Consider the following 19,778-nt stretch of genomic DNA (forward strand, 5'->3'; position numbering starts at 1 on the left):
TCTTATTCCAATAATTATTACACACATGTATAAGGCACACAGCAGTAATATCTGGATACTACTTGCAAAATGAAAAACATAGGATCCATGTTTTTGCAGATCATAAAGCATATTCTGTGCAATCATTTCCCATCAACATACTTTCCTCCTAGAGCCAGGGAATTTGCAACTGGAAGACTAATTTGAATTTAAAACAAACAAAAATTAAAGAGTTTGCAGGAAAGTCTTTATGATGTAATAAAGTTCCTTGTTTTAACTCCTTTCTTTATAATGATACTTTATTTAAAATTTGGCACCAAATGTTTTTCTTAATGTTTCAGAAGCAGAGCGCTCTGAAAGGAATACATTTGCTGAAAGGCTTTCTGCGGTTGAGGCTATTGCAAATGCAATCTCAGTAGTATCAAGCAATGGTCCAGGAAATCGGGCAGGATCATCAAGCAGCAGAAGGTATAAACTGGTTTTAACAAGCTTGTTTTGTACTTTGAGTACCCCTTGTATATTAATGAAACTATAAAAGGTGATATTAGGAATAGCAATTTCAATATTCTCATCTACTTTGCATCACAGAAATTGCACTCTAATGTACGCAGACCACACAAACTGCAATCATAAGCCTAACCTCGAAGGCGGGGGAAGGGGGTTTTGGTTTTTTTGCCTTTTAGCTGTGGTCAAGCATGAGGTGCTGTTGTCAGATTAAGGAGAAGAAAATGGGGATGTAGTGTTTAAAGTGCAGGAGTGAGGGCCAGACAGGCTTGGTTCTGTTTCTAGCTCTAGCATAGACTTGTGGGCATGTCTCAACTACTCTGGCCTTCAGCTTCTTCAACTGTGTATTAGTACTTATCTACAACCTGGAGATTTTGAGGCTTTAATTAATTGCTGTTTATAATGTGCTTTGAGAGTCTAGGAATAAAAGTGTTATAGAAGTGTTTGAAAATTGCTACTTATATTTACATCTTAAAACTTCTAGGATAGGCTTATGATTTCAGTGTGTGTGATCTGTATATATTAGAGTGTAATTTCTGTGATGGCAAAATAAATGAGTAATATTGTAATTGATACTCCTAATATCTTTTATAGTGATCCATTCTGCAAGCTTCTTGGATTCTTGCAACTCTTATTCCCCTTTCTCCCCCAACTAATCATTGCTGTTGAGGGATTGGTGGGGGTGAGAGGGTATGGTACCTATGTTGCTCTAAGTCATTGATAAACTCACAAGGTGTCCCTATTTATTTGCTGTCTTCAGGACCTCTAATTTCATTAAGTGCTTCCCCCCACAAGTTTGGTTTGCCTTTAACTACAAAAGTTTTTCTTTGATTTATAATTAGGTAATATACTTAATGTGGAAGTGAATTTGTTCTGTTTGGTTTGTATTCAGTTTGAGATTAAGGGAGATGATGAGAAGATCCTTGCGAGCAGCTGGATTGGGTAGACATGAAGCTGGAGCTTCATCTAGTGATCACCAGGACCCAGTTTCTCCACCAATAGCTCCTCCCAGCTGGGTTCCTGATCCTCCTGCAATGGATCCTGGTAAGATTGCTAACGTATCAATTGAGTGTAAAACTAAACATGTTTTAAAAAAAACAATAAGAAACTAATGACTTTAAAAGTGAATCTAAAATTTAGTGTATGAGACTGAAATGTATAGATTTTAAAAAATGTCCTGAAGAGTAAGTAATGTTAGTAATGGACTAGTCAGATGTACTTTTTGTATGGAAGCAGTGATTTAGAATTTAAAAGCACTTATTCAAACTGGTACAATAAACAAAATTTGTTTAAAATGCTGTTGCCAAACTTTTTTAACAACCAAACTTTGCTATAATGTTGGCTACATTGATGTCAGCCTAATGACATGACTTTTTGCTAAAAGCAAATTGTCAGTTAAATATAAAGAACAGATGTATAGTGTAGCTAGATACTGCAGAAAAAGCTTGTTGTTAGGGATGTTTTTTATATATTGATGTACATCCTGCTGTTCTGTTTACTGAAAGATGGTGACATTGATTTTATCCTGGCCCCCGCTGTGGGATCTCTTACCACAGCAGCGACTGGCACTGGCCCAGGACCTAGCACCTCCACCATACCAGGTGAGAACCTGCTCTTTATCTGGATATGCTTTAGAAGGGGGGAAGGGGGAATCACAAAAGCTACCTTTTGATAGGTTTTGTGTATCCCAACTGCTCCTTCTTTGTAAATACAGATAGTTTTGGCTTGAAGCAGCATTTTACCACTATTCTTAAACTGTTTTTTATGTAAAACACAGCTCAATAGAACATCACAAACTTTTATTTACCTGTAAATTTTGTGCATTTGAAAACTGTCAATAGTAATATGAAATTGTGCTATCTGTTTCAGCTCATAACATTTCACATTCGCAAATCTTACGTCCTTTATATACAGTGAAATGCATGTGTTGCTGAAACTGCCAAGACTGTCATAGTCAAGGTGATGATTGATGATAACCTTAATACAACTATGTCTTTTTGATGAAATTATTTTTATTAAATGACCCCCTGTAAGAGGGACCCACTTTAGGGATTGTTTCCACAGAAGTATTTTTTCTAATTACAGGTCCTTCTACCGAACCGTCTGTAGTAGAATCAAAGGATCGGAAGGCAAATGCTCATTTTATACTGAAATTGTTATGTGATAGTGTCGTTTTACAACCTTATCTTCGAGAACTACTATCAGCCAAGTAAGGGTTTTCAAATGAAAAGTGCTGCCATTGTTTAAAACAAATGTCCCCTGAAGATGGTACATGAGCTGAAACTTACTCATGAACATCTTGGTTAAAATGTCTTCAATATGTAGGCAAATTTTAAATATGAAACGGTATATTAAACTAGTATTACTGCAGAATGTCTGCAAGAGTGTGTGCACACAGATACATGGATTACAGAGTACTTTACTTCTCAAGTAATCCCTTTGAGGATATTTAATCTAGGCACTTAACACTGTGATACTGCTGTATTGGAGAAGGGTGTATCATAAGAAATTGACACCAGATCTAGAGATTCTTTGTGAAGAAAGATGAAATGGAATCCAACTTAATATCTTTGGATAAGACAAGGCTTTGAAATTAACTATTTTCACAATTGACAAGATTGATAAAATTGATAAACTATTCATAGTAGGGAGAATTCATACTAATTAAGAAACAAAGGGACACTACTTAAGTGTCAGGAAACTCTGGAACTTTGACAGACATATTGCCCATTGTGCAATAAAAGTTTGCTATAAGATACCAAAGAGGACTAAAGCAACATTTGAATTCTTTTCTCATGAAAGACTATTTAGATTATTACAGTAAAAAAAAGACACTCTTAATTAATTGCATTTCTCCCTTTAATCAACATGACAGTTTTAAATATATGGTAAATTATTAAATTACCAACTCCTTGCTTTTCCTTAGTGTCTGCGCTATACTAACTTTATTTTTTAATCTTTCCAGTTTTGTTCTGTTACACAAAAAAATTCATTCTTTTTGGTTATTACTTTATATGTACTAATATTCAGCAGCCTCGTTTATCCAGGCTAATTCCTGTTTATATAGGTTTAAGTTGGCCTCTTTCATAGCTTTCTATTGTAACTACAAGTTCAGCATTTTTCGACTTACTTGGTAATAACGTTACAAATTTGTTTACTAGAGATGCAAGAGGTATGACACCATTTATGTCTGCTGTTAGTGGCAGAGCGTACCCTGCTGCAATTACCATTCTGGAAACTGCACAGAAAATTGCCAAAGGTAAATGAGTTTCAAATATGTTTTATGCATACGAAGCTGTTTCCTTTTTTTAATTTTCGTTTTGGCATACATAGAGAGACAGTAAGTGAATGCATAACTAACATACATTCTTTTATGTAAAATTTCATACGTTCGGGTAAATGCTGGTGTTCAAAATTTACCCCTCCCAAAATATGGTGCCTGTGTCATGGATAATTTGCTATTTGAGAACATGTACTAATATGTGTATTAATAATAGCTATGGAGTTTTGTTAATACTACTACTTTGCTCTAACAAGGCCTTTCATTCAAGGATCTTGTTGCTTTACAAACACTAATGAATTAAGATAGTATTCTCAAAGTGCTGAATGATTAAACTTCACAGTACTCCTGTAATATAAAGGGATCACTTGATCCACTACTTAAGTTTATTCTTTCTGGTTTGGAATACAATATCTGATGCAACTGTACACATTTAGGTCCCCTTCCTGCAAAGACTTAAGCACCTGCTTAACTTCCTATCATAGTTATCTGCAGGTGTTCTTTGTAGGGAAGACCTAGAGTGTGTTGGAGAAGTCTTCTAAATATTATTGGGAGCATTTTGTCGTTCATATTTCTAACTCTTTTAAAATGGATTTTACTATGAAAAACTTTGTTTTAAAAGACTTATGCTTGAATTTTTCTAGCTGAGGCAACTTCTAGTGAAAAAGAGGAAGATGTGTTCATGGGAATGGTTTGCCCATCTGGCACAAACCCAGATGATTCTCCTTTATATGTTTTGTGTTGTAATGATACATGCAGCTTTACGTGGACTGGAGCAGAGCACATTAATCAGGTAAGGAAACACATTCCCATTTAACTTATTAAAAAGTGTTTAAAACTATGCATTGTCTGTACTTTAGAGTTAGTGTTACTGAACACCAGTGGCCCTATTCTTGTATAGATGAACTTCATCTATTAATTCATTTTAACAGTTTGGAGTTGTGCTATAGTCGTCTTTATCTAGTTCCACTTCTCAAAATGGAAAACATAAATCGGTAGCTGTTTTTGGTCAAAACCTTGTTGCTTGTAGAGTTCTAGGGCTGTTTCCCTGAACAGCTTGGACATAGATTTGTAAGTGAGCAGAGTATTCTATAGTCTGAAGGATTAACTAGCAGAAATGTTTCACAGTAGTTCTATTGTGTGTTAAAGGAATATTTTAAAAAGCAAGGTTTTAGAGGCATTGCAGTCTTTGATTAACCAACAAAAATGCACCTACTCAACAACTTTTAAAGTCCATTTTTACCCTAGGGCCACTACAGCCACCCTTTAAGCCTTAATGCAGCTCTAAAAATTGAGGTTGTCTTCCTTTCAGCTTGCTTTTATTCCCCCAGAACTGTCCTGTTGCTCAGTCTTGCCTTAGTTTGACATTCAGTTTTAATAGCTTCACTTTTACTGAAAGAATACCAAAAGAAAGCAATGTACAGTAAAAGCTGTTTTATCTGGCACTTCACCAACCAGAAAGCTCTATAAACTGGCATTTCTGATCTTCATTGACATTCCGGTTTATAATCTGGCAGGAGGTTTATAGTCTGGCAGAGGGGGTGTGGAGCGTGGGCTCTGGGAGGGCATTTGGGTGAAGGAGGGGACTTGGGGCAGCAGGTTGGGGCGCGGGAGCGAGTGCTGGGCCCTGGATCTGGGGGGCACTCACCTCAGGTGGCTCCCCACAAGTAGCGACCTGTCCTGGCTGCTCCTAGGTGGAGGCGCGGCAGGCGGCGCTGCATGCTGCCCCTGCCCCGAGCACTAGCTCCACAGCTCCCATTCGCTGGGAACTGTGGCAGTGGGAGCTGCGTGGGTGGCACGTGGAGCAGCCTGCCAGCCTTTGCCTAGGAGCAGCCAGGACAGATCGCCGCTTGCGGGGAGCCGCCCAAGGTGAGCCTCCGTCCCGTCTCTCTCTCACACTCACACACACCCCCCCTCACCCCCCCAGTGCTCCAACCCACTTCCCTGTGCCCCCTCCCGCACCCAAACTCTCTTCCTTAACCAGCATTTTTCACTTACTGGCATCTCCCATCCCCCTAACATGCCGGATAAAATAGCTTTTACTGTATGTAAGTACACTGTAATATACTTAATCCTGTATTATTGTAGAAGATGGAGGTGGACCGGATGAACTTTTGAGGTCTCTTCCAGCACTACATTTTTGATATTGAAGTGAATATTGATACTAGATATCCATCATGAGGGGGAAATTATGCATATAACTTCAAGTTTATAAAATGGAGATTTTTTTCATTCTAGGATATTTTTGAATGCCGAACATGTGGCTTACTGGAATCTCTTTGTTGTTGCACAGAATGTGCAAGGGTTTGTCACAAAGGTCATGATTGCAAGTAAGTACACACTGAGTTAGACAAACTGATGTCTTAATTGGTTCCATTCACTAACTGCTTTCTCTTCTGATTAGTAGTTGTTTCAAATTCATTAATTTATGCTACAAAATACTTGCATATTAACTATTAAAAATTAACGTAATATGAACCAGTCTATATCCATACATTTTTTTATATCCATAAATGTTTTTAGTCTTTCTGCTATTTGACTGGAGGCAGTGGCATACAGAGTAAATGGTTAACACATTCAACCACAACCTCCGAAGTTTGCTTATATAGGAATAAAATGTGAACCAAAGCTATGAAGTATCAAAAAAATTTAAAGTATGTTCCCCCTAACAAGTAGCCCTGAGCAAGGGATAAATGGGCTAAAACCAAATATACATCCAAAATATTTGATTGCTACAAATTTGAAGCTACAGTCCAGGTAACTTCGTTAAACCGCTTAAGCCCAGCTTCATTAATATCAAACATATATAAATTAACAAGTTATCAGCTCATACCCACAAAGATGTGCTTGTCATTTTTAAGAATCTTTGATTTTTCTTCAGTAGAAAAAAGGATTTTCAGTTTAACTTTTTGATGCTTTGGAGATCCCTTTTATTTTTAAAAAAAAAAGTAATCTGAAATGTGAAAAGCTGTGTAGTGAAACTGTCATGCTAAATCAGTAGTAGAACAGAACACCAATAAACTAAAGTTGAGTTATTTAGGCATTGTAATTTTTTTCTCTAAAATGTGTGTTTACTGTTTCAAAAAGTTTATAGTAGAAAATGAAATTTATTTAAAAAAACAAAAACCCAAAAGCCGTCTTCAGTAAATATTTTAAAAATGAATTTCTGAACAGTGATGGCAAAGATTTTTAATTGTTTCAGGCTCAAGCGAACATCCCCAACAGCCTACTGTGATTGCTGGGAAAAATGCAAGTGTAAAACACTAATTGCAGGTCAGAAGTCTGCTCGTCTTGACCTACTTTACAGACTGCTTACCACTACAAATCTGGTCACAATGCCAAATAGCAGGCAAGTTTGTATTTGTAGTGACTTGGGGTGAGGGAGTAGAGGGAATAAAATATGTGACAGGTTTGTTTTTAAATATTTTTCTTACTAATGTATTCTGCATTACAGGGGGGAACATCTTCTATTATTTTTAGTACAGACAGTTGCCAGGCAAACTGTGGAACACTGCCAGTACAGACCACCTAGAATTAGGGAAGATCGTAATCGTAAAACTGCAAATCCTGAAGGTGAGCCTTTTTTCAATGAAAAGAAAAATATGTAGGTCTCTGCATTTCACTCCCTTTCTCACATACCACTCTTGCCTCGTTTTCTCTTTAGATTCTGATATGCCTGATCACGATTTAGAACCTCCACGATTTGCTCAGCTTGCTTTGGAACGTGTTTTACAAGACTGGAATGCGTTGAAATCTATGATCATGTTTGGCTCCCAGGAGAATAAAGACCCGTGTGTATTTGCAAATATTGTTTCAATTTTTTTTAAACTCTTGTTTTTGAGATCTGTCAACTTATATAAATTTTTTTTTCATTTTGCTTTGTTTTTTCCAAGTCTTAGTGCAAGCAGTAGAATAGGTCATCTTTTGCCTGAAGAACAAGTTTACCTTAATCAGCAAAGTGGTACAATTCGGTTGGACTGTTTTACACATTGCCTTATTGTCAAGTGCACAGCAGATATTTTGGTAAGCACTCTTAGCCATGTTTTAAATTAATTTTGTACATCCTGCAATATCCATTAGATATTGATACGTTTAAGAGTTGGTTTTTAATTCAGTTTCAAAGGGTATGGGGTTTTCCATCCAATTCTGCTCTTATGTGATCTACTGATATGCCTTTTTTACATTAAGGGAACGAGCACATTTTTAGATACCAGTTTTCTGTGAATCTTTAATTTAGACACTTGAAACAAAATGCATTAAGCATTTCTAGTGTGATTTCTTACCACATAAATAATGCATTATAATGTTGTTTCCATAGCTTTTAGATACTTTGCTGGGTACCCTCGTAAAGGAGCTACAAAATAAATACACTCCAGGGCGTAGAGAAGAAGCTATTGCCGTTACAATGAGATTTCTGCGTTCCGTGGCAAGAGTTTTTGTTATTCTTAGTGTGGAAATGGCTTCATCCAAAAAGAAAAAGTAAGGATTGTGTTTTACTCATTACATAAATAAATGTGTATGAACTGGTGTTTAGTCATTAATAAGGAAAACACTAAAATGGTCCTGTGGGGATAGTTGATCCATGAGGCTTCTGAAACTAGCCTTTTACCTCTGGAGATCTGGATTCATATGATATTTAAGTTTCATATAAAAAGGAATGGTTTGACTCTTCTTTTAGTCTCTATTTTCCCATAGCATAATTAGAGAGATAAGGTGGGTGAGGTAATATCTTTTATTGGACCAACTTCTCTTTCAAGCTTTCACGCTACAGAGACCTGAACAAGAGCTCTGTGTAGCTCAAAAGCTAGATATTACCTCACCCACTTTGTCTCTCTAATATCCTGGGACCAACAAGCTACAACAGCATGCATAATATAGTCACACAGTTCAGCACAATTGGCAGTTTGTAGTAGTGTCTCCAGACTTAGTGTCAGGTGTTACATTAACAAGAAGTAGTCAAACTAGAATTAGTTGAGAATTTTTCAGTAAAAGTAGTAGTCATTCACTTCCTTTCTCACAACAGAGCTAATCTAAAAATCTCGAGAATTTTTCAATAAATGCTGATAAAAGCTAAAGCAAACTTTTTGTTGGGGGAGAGAGGGAGGGAGGCAGGTAGGCTCACCCACCCCAGAATATTCAGTGGTTGGCTGCTCATCTGGGATGAGACTTAGTTTCAAGTACCTGCTCTAATGGAAATGTCTTCAAAGTGGAACTATTCCAACAGAAAAAACTGAGACCCCACACCTCAGAATAACTATTGGCGATGGTTAGGACGCTGACTTGGAATGTAGGAGACTGGCAGAGCAGGGATTTGAACCTGGGCATCTCTCATCCCATGTTAATGCCCTAATCCCTAGGTTGGCTGTTCTGGGGGAGGGGTGAGAGTCTGTTGTTTTTTTGTTTTTGTTTTTTGTTTGTTTTGTACTGGTGCAGAACAGGAAAAGTTAGGAAATCTCTCTGAAAACTTTGCAGGATGGGAAGACGGTTCCCCCTGTAGCTCTAATTCTAACCCTCTTTTGACCAGCATCATCATAAATTATTGCAATTTCTGTATCTTCACTTGCTTCACTTGCAGTGTGACTGAGTGTTTTGCTTTAGTTTTGAGAATGCATTACACATATTGTCTCATATTCTGTCATTGGTTAATAATTTTTACCCATATATAGCTTATAAACACTTTTTTTCAAAAGATGACCTATTTGATTCTTCTTTCCACCATTTTTTTTCTAGCAACTTTATTCCACAACCAATTGGAAAATGTAAACGAGTATTCCAAGCACTGCTGCCCTATGCTGTGGAGGAGTTGTGTAATGTAGCGGAATCCCTAATTATTCCAGTCCGGATGGGTATTGCGCGTCCTACTGCACCCTTTACTCTTGCTAGCACTAGTATAGATGCCATGCAAGGCAGTGAAGAACTATTCTCTGTGGAGCCTCTACCACCAAGACCATCGTCTGATCAATCTAGCAGGTAAAGTTAACTACTTATTCTATTCATCTCGTTATGTGCTTGCTACAATATGGTTTTGGAATGTTCTTTAAAGAATCATTTGATGTATTTAGTAGCAGAATGTAGAGGCTCCATATTACAAGTAAAATGTTTCCAGAATACTTGGCCATGAGTGTATAAATCACAAAAAATTGTGTGGCAGCATCCACCAGAACACCATAAAAGAATAACTTGCCTGTGTACTTTGCATCTGGACCTGTAAGGGTGTGAATACAGGATGCTTTTTACAATGCATGGGAGGCAGGAAAAAACCTAGTCAGTTGTTCTGAGGGTAATCTGGTATTGTTTTGGCTGAGTCCAGAGAAATGCAACTGCTACTGGAGACCCCCAATGAGCATGAGAGCAAATCTCTGACTGTATTGTGAACACAGAGAGATGAAGACAGTCTGATTCCAGCCCAAGTGCAGTAAGGGGTAATGATATTGAAGCTCAATCACAGGGGGAGACACTCTAGATCAAGTAACTTTAGACAGAAGATAAGCAGAAAAAATGCTGGTGTCCAGCAGTACTGGAGAAGTACTAATGGCTGGGTAAGAGCAGCACTTTGCCAGTGCCCATGGTACTTTCCTTTCTTCACTGACTAGTGCTGTCATCCCGTCCCACGTACATGAACACACTGATTAATTCCTTCTGTTTGGGTATGTTTGCAGAAAGGTGAACATGTGCTGAGTAAGTGATAATCTAACTGTTCATTTTAGTCTAATTTGAAAGTGTTTTCTTTATCTGGAAGAAAGGAAAGGAAAAGGCTGGTCCTCCTAATTTGATAGTAATTTAAATCTGAGGAAGTCCTTTTGTTCTTCCATCCTCACACTTCCACGAGATTTTTAGATTAGCTCTGTTGTGAGAAGGGAAATGAATGACTACTACTTTGTTAAAAATATTTACAGTGTAATTTTTTCTGTTGCCATAGTTCACTTATGTTTCTATTTTGTTGTAGTTCCAGTCAGTCTCAGTCCTCCTACATTATAAGGAATCCTCAGCAGAGACGGATCAGCCAGTCACAGCCAGTTCGTGGCAGAGATGAAGAGCAAGATGATATTGTATCAGCAGATGTGGAAGAGGTTATTTTCTTAATTTTTCTCAATTTGGTACATAATGTGCATTTTGATGTTTAAATATCAGTGCATAATCAATGGCACTCACCTCTGAGCTAGAAAGTCATGAATTCAGTACTTGAGCATATACATGGTATAGAGACTGCAGTGGCCTCCAGGAATGCTGCAAGTAAGGTCTGCTGTACACTGGAAAAAAGTGTGGTGAAGGTCTGCGTTACAAGACAGTAGTGCCTGACGTGATTAGAACATGGTTCAGTCTTGCTACGGAAATGGGGTTGGACTGAATGGTGGTGTAGACACGTTCTTAAACGTTTGAATTTTGCAAAACTAGAACATGATTCAGAACACTGTTAAAGTAACACTCAGTCCTTTACATGCTGCATGTTTCAAGTGTGTTAGGTGATATTTTGTTGTAACAATCTGTTAACATGTGTAGATTTCAGAGCATAGGTCCACCAAGAGGAGATGTCCTTTAGATAAGATCCTTTGTAGTTTTCTAGGTGGATGATTAAAAAAAAAAAAAACAACTACAAACTCAGAAAGGATTAGTTAATCCTGGTGTTTGTGGCCAACATTTCCCTTTCAATATTAGATTCTGATGTCTAAGGCAACTTTTATTTTTGGATGTCTTGTCTGTTCCATAATATTCCATTTGTGAACTGTCAAATGAGCTGCCACACAAACCAGTGCAAATAAATGCCTTCCTCCTCCTCACCTCTACCAGAATTGTATGCCCATTTTATACTAGTATTGCTGCAGGAAACAGAATTGTCACTTTGCAGTATGATTCACAGAACAAAATTCAGGAAAAAGCAGACAGCTTGTACTTGAATAGAATGAAGATAAATATACATGTTACAGCATAAAAATAAAAAGCATTTTCCAGGTTGAAGTGGTTGAGGGAGTAGCTGGAGAAGAAGACCACCATGATGAACAAGAAGAACATGGAGAAGAAAATGCTGAAGCAGAAGGACAACATGATGAGCATGATGAAGATGGTATACACTTTTCATTCATAATGCAAAAGGAGCATCTCTCCTTCCTCTTCCTCCCTCTCCCACCCCTTTAAAAGACAAGATTCTGGACAAACTAGTTAACAATAGTACAGTTAACAATAATACAGCATAAAGAAAGTAATAAATTGAAATTTGTATACATCAGAGCCAGGAAGCCTGTGAAAGAATAGATGAGTTTGCTGAACTACCAAGGAATAAAGGGAGCAATTAAGGAGGCTTAAGGTATTGCAAAGAAGCTAACGGCTTCTTAGCAATGGTCTTCACCACAGAGAATTTTGAGGCAATACAGACTTCATAGTTTCACTTTTCAGCTAATAAATGGGACACTAACAGATTGAGGTTTCAAAGTGATGGAACAAATTGACAGCTAAAGACTAACAAATTGCTCTAGGCCCTGATGATGATGACCCAAGAGTTCTGAAGGAACTTAAGGTCAACTTACAGCAGTGTCTATACCATGCTATGTTGACTAGAGATGCTCTTCCACCAACTTAATTCCGCCTCTCGGGGAGATGGAGTACAGACGTCAATGGGAGAGCGCTCTGCCATCGACTTAGCTTGCCTTCACCAAACCTGCTAAATCGACACCACTGCATAGATCGCAGCACTGCTGATTTAGCAGGAAGCATAGACAAGCCTTATTAAACAGCAAAACCAATTCTTTTTAGCCTATCGGCAAAATAGTAGAAAAAAAAAAACTGAGGTATATAATTTATTTGAAATTTCAAAAAGCATTTAAACAAAGTCCCTCACAAGAGTTACGGGCCAGAAACGGGCAGAGATTAAAAAATGAGTCAAAATAGTCAGTATTAAATATGAGAAAAGATCAGGTGGGGTTTTCCAAGGATTCATAAAAGGACTGGTTTTTATTCAGTACAAATATTAATGATGTAATAAGTGGAGTGAATAGAGAGAAGGCAAACATTTTAGATGACAGTTATTTAGATTCTTCAAGACTAGAGAAGATAGGACGACTGGGGAGACATCATAAAGAGAGGCAAATGGATAGCATGATGTCAAACAAAATACAGTATTGCCAAATGCTAAGTAATACAGGTTGAAAAGAATAATTTGAACTGCTAACGTACGTTTATATCAGATAGAAAAATAAGACGGATATAAATCTTTTATGTTTGAGGCCTTAAGACCAGCACAAACTGTGTTAGGTTAGGAAAGATTTCTTCCTAATTGTCTATTATGGGAACTGTTGTACTTTTGTCTGAATTGTCTGGTATCAGCCATTGTCAGAGACAGTATGCCAGCCTAGCTGGATCAAACGTATGATGAAATATGGCATTTTCTATGTTTCTAAAGGATTGCCCTGGATTTTCCTTTTGAACCATTTTATTTGCAGGTAATCCTGATTATCCGGATTTGGGTTTGTCCAAAACTGAAATGTGACTAGAAACTATCCAACTCAAGGCTTCAGCTGCTTCCAAGATACTCCGTTTATATGTACATTTTATTTCTTGAAACAGAACATGATCCTGTAGTTAAAGACTATGTAGTACATATGCACAGGCAGAATTAATAAGGCTGGAAGTGCCACTTTAAATGTAGAATCTTGTGGCTTGAGTTCTTAATGAGTTCTTAATTCTCAAAACTTAGAAGAAATAAAAGTGTAGAAGTGAGATGGCTTTAAGATGGTTAGTGCTCTGTTATAAGCATGAGGTGTTGTAAATATGCAGGACTACACAAATTCCTTTTATATTAAATTATTTTCCTGTAAGCATTAGATGTTAATATTGTATTTTTTCATTTTTGCAGGCAGTGACATGGAGCTGGATCTACTAGCAGCAGCTGAAACAGAAAGTGACAGTGAGAGTAACCACAGCAACCAGGATAATGCTAGTGGGCGTAGAAGTGTTGTCACTGCAGCTACTGCGGGATCAGAAGCAGGTACACCATTTCATCCTCTCTTGCATTGGTCTTCATTTAAACTTGGAAGCCAGGATTTAGGCATATGTGATAAAGGAAAGTATCTAACTGATTAAATACAGGTTGGGAGAGACTTTACTTGTCGGCTTCTGGTACAAAATCTTTGAAGGGTCACATGCTGCCTAGTGCCAAAGGCAGTAAAGGGCAGGGGAAATGTGGGGAAATAGTTAGTTCTACCCCCAATTTGTAGGGGAGTCCCTTAGCACTTAAATTAGACTTTTCCTCCTGTAATCTTGTCTCTGAAGCTTCCTTCTCCTCTGTTTTTCTCACTTAATGTCTTATGTTTGTCTACAGTGAGACAGCAGTGTGCAGCCTTCTTAAGAGAAATGGGCTCCTGTAGTATGGCTTTCTGCCTATATTCTGTTGCTGTGCAGCTATTAGCATCAGTGTGAAAATACCTGGGAGCGTTGTAAAAGTCAGCTTTAAATGTTTTAATGTTTCTTTTCCCTATGTAACTTGAACACTACTTTTAAGTATTTTTGAGAGCAACTGTTCTGCCTTCTTGTTTGGGAGCTGGATCCTTCTAAATCCGAGGTTGAAGTCATCTGAAGGTCAAACTCCTACATTGACTTTCTGCTCTATTACCTGTTAGTGAAAAGGACTGTGGTTTTAAATAAAATGTTCCTTAATCATTTAACTGTCTTTCAGAACATAAGTAAAACTAATTTGATTGCCTTTCCATAAAACTGTCATGGAAAGTTAGCAATAGTATTTTAAGGACAATTTCTTAGAATGCATTTCTGGATATTCTGTAAGCATGGTACTTGAATGTTACAAGTGTAGTTCTTTTTCAGGAAGAAGTTTTCAAACACTTATTATATATGTACAATAGTCTGACTGTGCATCACTGCTTATAAGTAAATTACAGTAAACACTGTTTTCCTACATAGGTGCTAGCAGTGTTCCAGCATTTTTTTCTGAGGATGATTCTCAGTCAAATGACTCCAGTGATTCAGACAGCAGCAGTAGCCAGAGTGATGACATAGAGCAGGAGACGTTCATGCTTGATGAGCCTCTAGAGCGAACCACAAATAGCTCTCATGCCAATGGTGCTGCCCAAGCTCCCCGTTCAATGCAGTGGGCTGTACGCAACACCCAGAATCAGAGAACAACTAGCACGGCTCCATCAAGTACATCTGCCCCAGCAGGCAAGTCTCAGCAAAGGGAATGCACGTACATCATTTATAAATGGTTTTGGTTTTGCCGTTTAGTAAGACTTGTCTATGCTTCCTGCTAAATCGACAGTGCTGTGATCTATGCACTGGTGTCGATTTAACAGGTTTGGTGAAGGCAAGCTAAGTCGGTGGCAGAGCGCTCTCCCATTGACGTCTGTACTCCACCTCCCCGAGAGGCAGAATGTAAGTTGGCGGGAGAGCTTCTCCAGTCAACATAGCATGGTATAGACATTGCTGTAAGTTGACCCTAAGTTATGTGGACTTCAGTTACGTAACTTACATAATTGAAATAGCGTAACATAGGTCAGCTTCCAGCATTAGTGTAGACTAGCCCATAGGATTAAGTGTTAAGTATGTTTTCTTAACCACATATCTTTTTGGTGTAGCTTAAGAGGACATGTACAGTCTTAAAGTGCTTTGCCTCTTTAAGCTTTAGTTAAGAAATTAGTAAAATACAGTATTTACTCCTGCTCCAAGAAGATATTAGAATTAAGTTTTATTAGTTAGAGCTGCAGGGCCAGTACAGGTACATTATTCATGTTTAATCACTTACAAGTTTAGTTTATTTTAATAACTTTTTCTGTTGTCAAACACAAGAATTAGTAAAGGGTATATAAAATCATTAATGGTGTCATACTTTCTCTTATCTTCAGCAAGTTCAGCAGGTTTGATTTATATTGATCCATCAAACTTACGTCGAAGTGGCACCATCAGCACAAGTGCTGCAGCAGCAGCAGCAGCTTTAGAAGCTAGCAATGCAAGCAGCTATTTAACATCTGCAAGCAGCTTAGCAAGGGCATACAGTATTGTGATCCGACAGATATCTGATTTGATGGGTTTGATTCCCAAATACAATCATCTGGTATACTCCCAGATCCCCGCTGCAGTGAAACTGACTTATCAGGATGCAGTAAACTTGCAGGTATGGTGCAACTAGAACATTCTCGACATTAATGCTGGTTTCAGTGCTAACATTTTTTAAAAATAAAATACTTGTATTTGCATTCCAGTTAATTGCTGTAGAACTTTAAATGTTTTTAATACGTTGAATTATCCATATTTCACACAGAGTAATCTAATCTCTCTGTAAAACCATTTAGTGTAAAATTTTCAGATCTTAGAGATGAAATTGTGCACACAAACTTTGCATTATTGCTTCTTGGCATTTTTGTAGCTCCTTCTGTCCATGTTTGAATGCTTTGAAATAATGTATTATGGCTTGCAAAACTCATCTCTGGGCATAATTTGTGTACACCAGCACAGTAGTTCCCCTTCCCTGACCCCAAACAAAACACCTTGCAGTAAAATCATTCTCAACAAACTCAGTCAACCTATGCAGGAACAAACCCACGATAAACATATGTAGAAACAAGTTTTTTTCCACTCCCCTCTTCAGGGAGAACACTCCAGGTCACCAACTCAAGAGTCAATAGCAGCATTGTGTTCCCAGTTCCTTTAGCCTCTGTGCTGGGGCCCCAGTCTCCAGGCAAGTCTCCTGACTCTTGCCTCGGCCCCCAGGTCAGGTGACCTGTAAGAGAACTCCCCACAGTGTTCCATTCCCCAGGCCTCCCTACTTGTGAGTCCTGCCCCTGTTCAGGGAACATCTCTTCAGGACCAACCCCTTATCATCCCTCAGCCATCCACTTAGGTCTTCATCTGAGAGATCCATTCAGTGTTCTACTCCTCAGGTCTCCCTGATGTTGCAGGTTTAATTTAGGCCCTGGAGTGCTGCACATCAATTTTTGGTGGTACTCACAGAAGAAGTGAGCTATAAGGAAGAATTTGAAAGGGTAAAAGGATGACAGCTGGCACGTGGGGAGAAAGGGAGGTCAAAGTCTAAGAGGCACCATGGAAGAAGACTTGAATGTTTGGAAAATAGACATGGGGCTTTCAGGAGGAAGGCTTGAGGAACATAGGCAGTGGGAATAGGGAGCGGTAATTTGGAGATGAAGATGAGGAACTTGAACTTCATACAAAGGTGAGAGGAAGTCACAGACAAGTGACACTGTATAAGCAGCTGGAGAGTAAGATGATTTTTAGCTATGCTATTTTCTTTAGGGCACAGTGCAGTGTGGTGGGATTTGGAGACTACCGAGATGAGCGTGCTTCAGAAATTGAGGCAAAAGATGCTCGGGGTGTGGAAAGAAGTTTCTGTAGTGGGACACGAGAGGAGAAAGCTGACTGTCTTAGTTGTGGAGGAGAAACAATGCTTAGGTACTTTGGTGATTGGTGTCATTATAAATGGATCGGAAGAAAAGAGAGGACCTGATAACAGCTTGGGGGGGGTGGAGGCCAGAGAGGAATTGAATATTACACTAATATGATGAAACTCAGTAGAATGGTGAAGTTGTTTACAGTGAACTGAGATATTTTGGGAAGGTTACAGTTTTGAATATTGAGTTTGAAATGGTGGTGGGCCATTCAAGTGATGTAGAAATGACGTAGTCAGGCAGTGAGTATATAGACCAGATTTGAGGAGTTTTTGAGTTGAGCTGTTGTTTGGATATACAAATGGGGTCAAGGGGAGGATCCTATTAGCATAACAGATACAATAACATGTTTGAAGTCTGCAGGGAGGGAGAGAGCTTGAAGAAGAGGGGGGCAGTGAGTAAGAGAATGAGACATTAGGTGAGGTGGGGTCAAGGGAACAGATTGAGGGGTTAGAAAATGACAGCACAGAGTTGTAGGATAGAGTCAAGGACTCAAGTGCACAGTGGTAAAGTGGAGTTGAAGATAAAGATTGTGGAGTCAATGGAAGAGAGGGAGACTGGAGGGGGAAGATAATTCTTACGAAGCAACAGAAATATCAGAGTTTGGATGGAACACTGAAAATATGCATCTGGGAGGTGGGTTGTGTGTCATCAGCATCAAATGACACAAGATGGGGCTCTCCAAGATTGAGGTCAGAATGTTTGGCGAAGATTACCTTGAGAGATTCTGAGGTGGTGAATAAGGAGGTGTTGCATGGTGGGAGCTCCAGGCTTCTTTAGAGTAGTGATGTTTATGGGAAGCAGCTAACAGCAGAGTGGATCTTTCTGTTGGCTTTCAGGAATGGGAGGTCTCGTGAGGAGAGATGGCAGATGATAGAGAGATTTAAGTATTTACATTAAATCCGATGGATTTAGAGATGTCTTGTCAATACCTCAGACTTTAATTGCCTTTCTTTCTGTTTTTGCTTGTGATGCTGCTAACTCATTATGTCTCATCTTTGTTCAGAACTATGTAGAGGAAAAGCTTATTCCCACTTGGAATTGGATGGTTAGCATCATGGACTCCACTGAAGCTCAACTGCGTTATGGTTCTGCACTAGCATCTGCTGGTGACCCTGGACATCCAAACCATCCCCTGCATGCTTCTCAGAACTCAACGAGAAGGGAGAGGATGACGGCACGTGAGGAGGCTAGTTTAAGAACACTTGAGGGTAGAAGGTGTGAAATTTCATTTCATGTTTCAATTATATGCATTTATTCATTTTATAGTTTAACCTCTTTACTCACTGTGACATTTTGGGAACCTGGACCTCAAGCATAAATGTGTAACTATTTTTATAATGTAACAGGAGGCTTCCTTAATTACTATTACTATCTTCAATATGAATATATATTTTGGTAAATGAGATGCTTTCCTTGCTGATAACTAGACTGATTTTTGTCATAACCCTAAAATTCATACTCTTTCTTAAATATGAGTCACAAATGTAATCATTTGGCTATTTATACGTATTAAACTTAAGGTTTTATGTTTTAATTATTGTACTTCATTTCCCAATACTGGTAGAATTGCAGTATCTTTGAATTACAGGTATTAGAGGATATACATTCATATACTTTACATAACTAATATATGAATTTCTAAGGCACCTTACCACTGTACTATCTAAGCACCATTTATATATCAATTTTTTCCCTAACAGGCGTGCTACTTTGCTCAGTGCCCGTCAAGGAATGATGTCGGCACGTGGAGACTTTCTAAACTATGCTCTCTCTCTGATGCGTTCTCACAATGATGAGCACTCAGATGTTCTTCCTGTTCTGGATGTCTGCTCACTGAAGCACGTAGCATATGTTTTTCAGGCCCTTATTTATTGGATTAAAGCAATGAACCAACAGACAACATTGGACACTCCTCAGCTGGAACGGAAAAGGTATTTAAGCCAACTCTAGCAAAAACAAATCCTTACTAGAGTGGCAGAAATCTAATGTGCTGTGAGCCTGAAAATTCAAAAGATTTGTTCTTCTGTGGTAGGTAGCAATGTTTGGCAATCATCGTGCTCACCACTGCACCGTGTCACTGAAGCAAATATTCAAAACCTTGAAGCATCCTTAAAGCACCCTTATAAAGTTGGCTTGAAAACTTACCAGCCCACACATGCAGTCTACTCCACATTTTTCTCATGATGGTGGTGATGAAAAAATATTTTACTTTCAAAAATAATACCCTGGTCAAATAGCACTTTTCCAAGCTGCTTTAATATTCTGCTAGCTTTAATTGTGTTAAGAGATACTGAATAATCTACCTGAACTTTAAGAATGGTTTGTGGCATGTAATAGATCCATGTGACACTGACACAATTTGCATAGCAGTTAATTCCATTTGGTTTAGGCACCTAAAGCTCCTCAGACATAAGGCACATCAGAGAAGGACAAGATAGTACAAGGTATTGATACAAAAAGGTTTGTAGGAACTGGAGCAAAAACCAGCTAATATAAGCATATGGCTAGTAGGAAATGTTGGTAGTAGGAAATGCTGTAATTAAATTAGAGATCTCTGCCTTCCAGGTGCCTGTCTGGCTTTCTTTAGTGGCTGTTCCGTCTCTTTGCTT

At 38.4% G+C, this 19,778-nt stretch overlaps 1 protein-coding gene across 1 annotated transcript in view; it reads left to right on the forward strand.

Annotated features, from left to right (window-relative positions):
- The window catches only part of UBR5 (ubiquitin protein ligase E3 component n-recognin 5), a 140,810-nt gene that overhangs the window by 93,561 nt on the left and 27,471 nt on the right, over positions 1 to 19,778 (forward strand). Inside the window, exons 22-41 of the mRNA XM_048841402.2 lie at positions 321 to 447; positions 1,376 to 1,527; positions 1,989 to 2,084; positions 2,569 to 2,692; positions 3,645 to 3,742; positions 4,408 to 4,556; positions 6,002 to 6,093; positions 6,966 to 7,112; positions 7,218 to 7,336; positions 7,428 to 7,554; positions 7,657 to 7,786; positions 8,082 to 8,242; positions 9,494 to 9,733; positions 10,710 to 10,833; positions 11,714 to 11,825; positions 13,611 to 13,742; positions 14,672 to 14,929; positions 15,610 to 15,878; positions 18,173 to 18,384; positions 18,870 to 19,100. Of these exons, the coding sequence (XP_048697359.1) occupies positions 321 to 447; positions 1,376 to 1,527; positions 1,989 to 2,084; positions 2,569 to 2,692; positions 3,645 to 3,742; positions 4,408 to 4,556; positions 6,002 to 6,093; positions 6,966 to 7,112; positions 7,218 to 7,336; positions 7,428 to 7,554; positions 7,657 to 7,786; positions 8,082 to 8,242; positions 9,494 to 9,733; positions 10,710 to 10,833; positions 11,714 to 11,825; positions 13,611 to 13,742; positions 14,672 to 14,929; positions 15,610 to 15,878; positions 18,173 to 18,384; positions 18,870 to 19,100 (3,100 nt within the window). The remainder of the gene's footprint in view (positions 1 to 320; positions 448 to 1,375; positions 1,528 to 1,988; positions 2,085 to 2,568; positions 2,693 to 3,644; positions 3,743 to 4,407; positions 4,557 to 6,001; positions 6,094 to 6,965; positions 7,113 to 7,217; positions 7,337 to 7,427; positions 7,555 to 7,656; positions 7,787 to 8,081; positions 8,243 to 9,493; positions 9,734 to 10,709; positions 10,834 to 11,713; positions 11,826 to 13,610; positions 13,743 to 14,671; positions 14,930 to 15,609; positions 15,879 to 18,172; positions 18,385 to 18,869; positions 19,101 to 19,778) is intronic.

This window comes from Caretta caretta, chromosome 2 (genome assembly GCF_965140235.1).
Source record: "Caretta caretta isolate rCarCar2 chromosome 2, rCarCar1.hap1, whole genome shotgun sequence".
Taxonomy (NCBI): Eukaryota; Metazoa; Chordata; order Testudines; family Cheloniidae; genus Caretta; species Caretta caretta.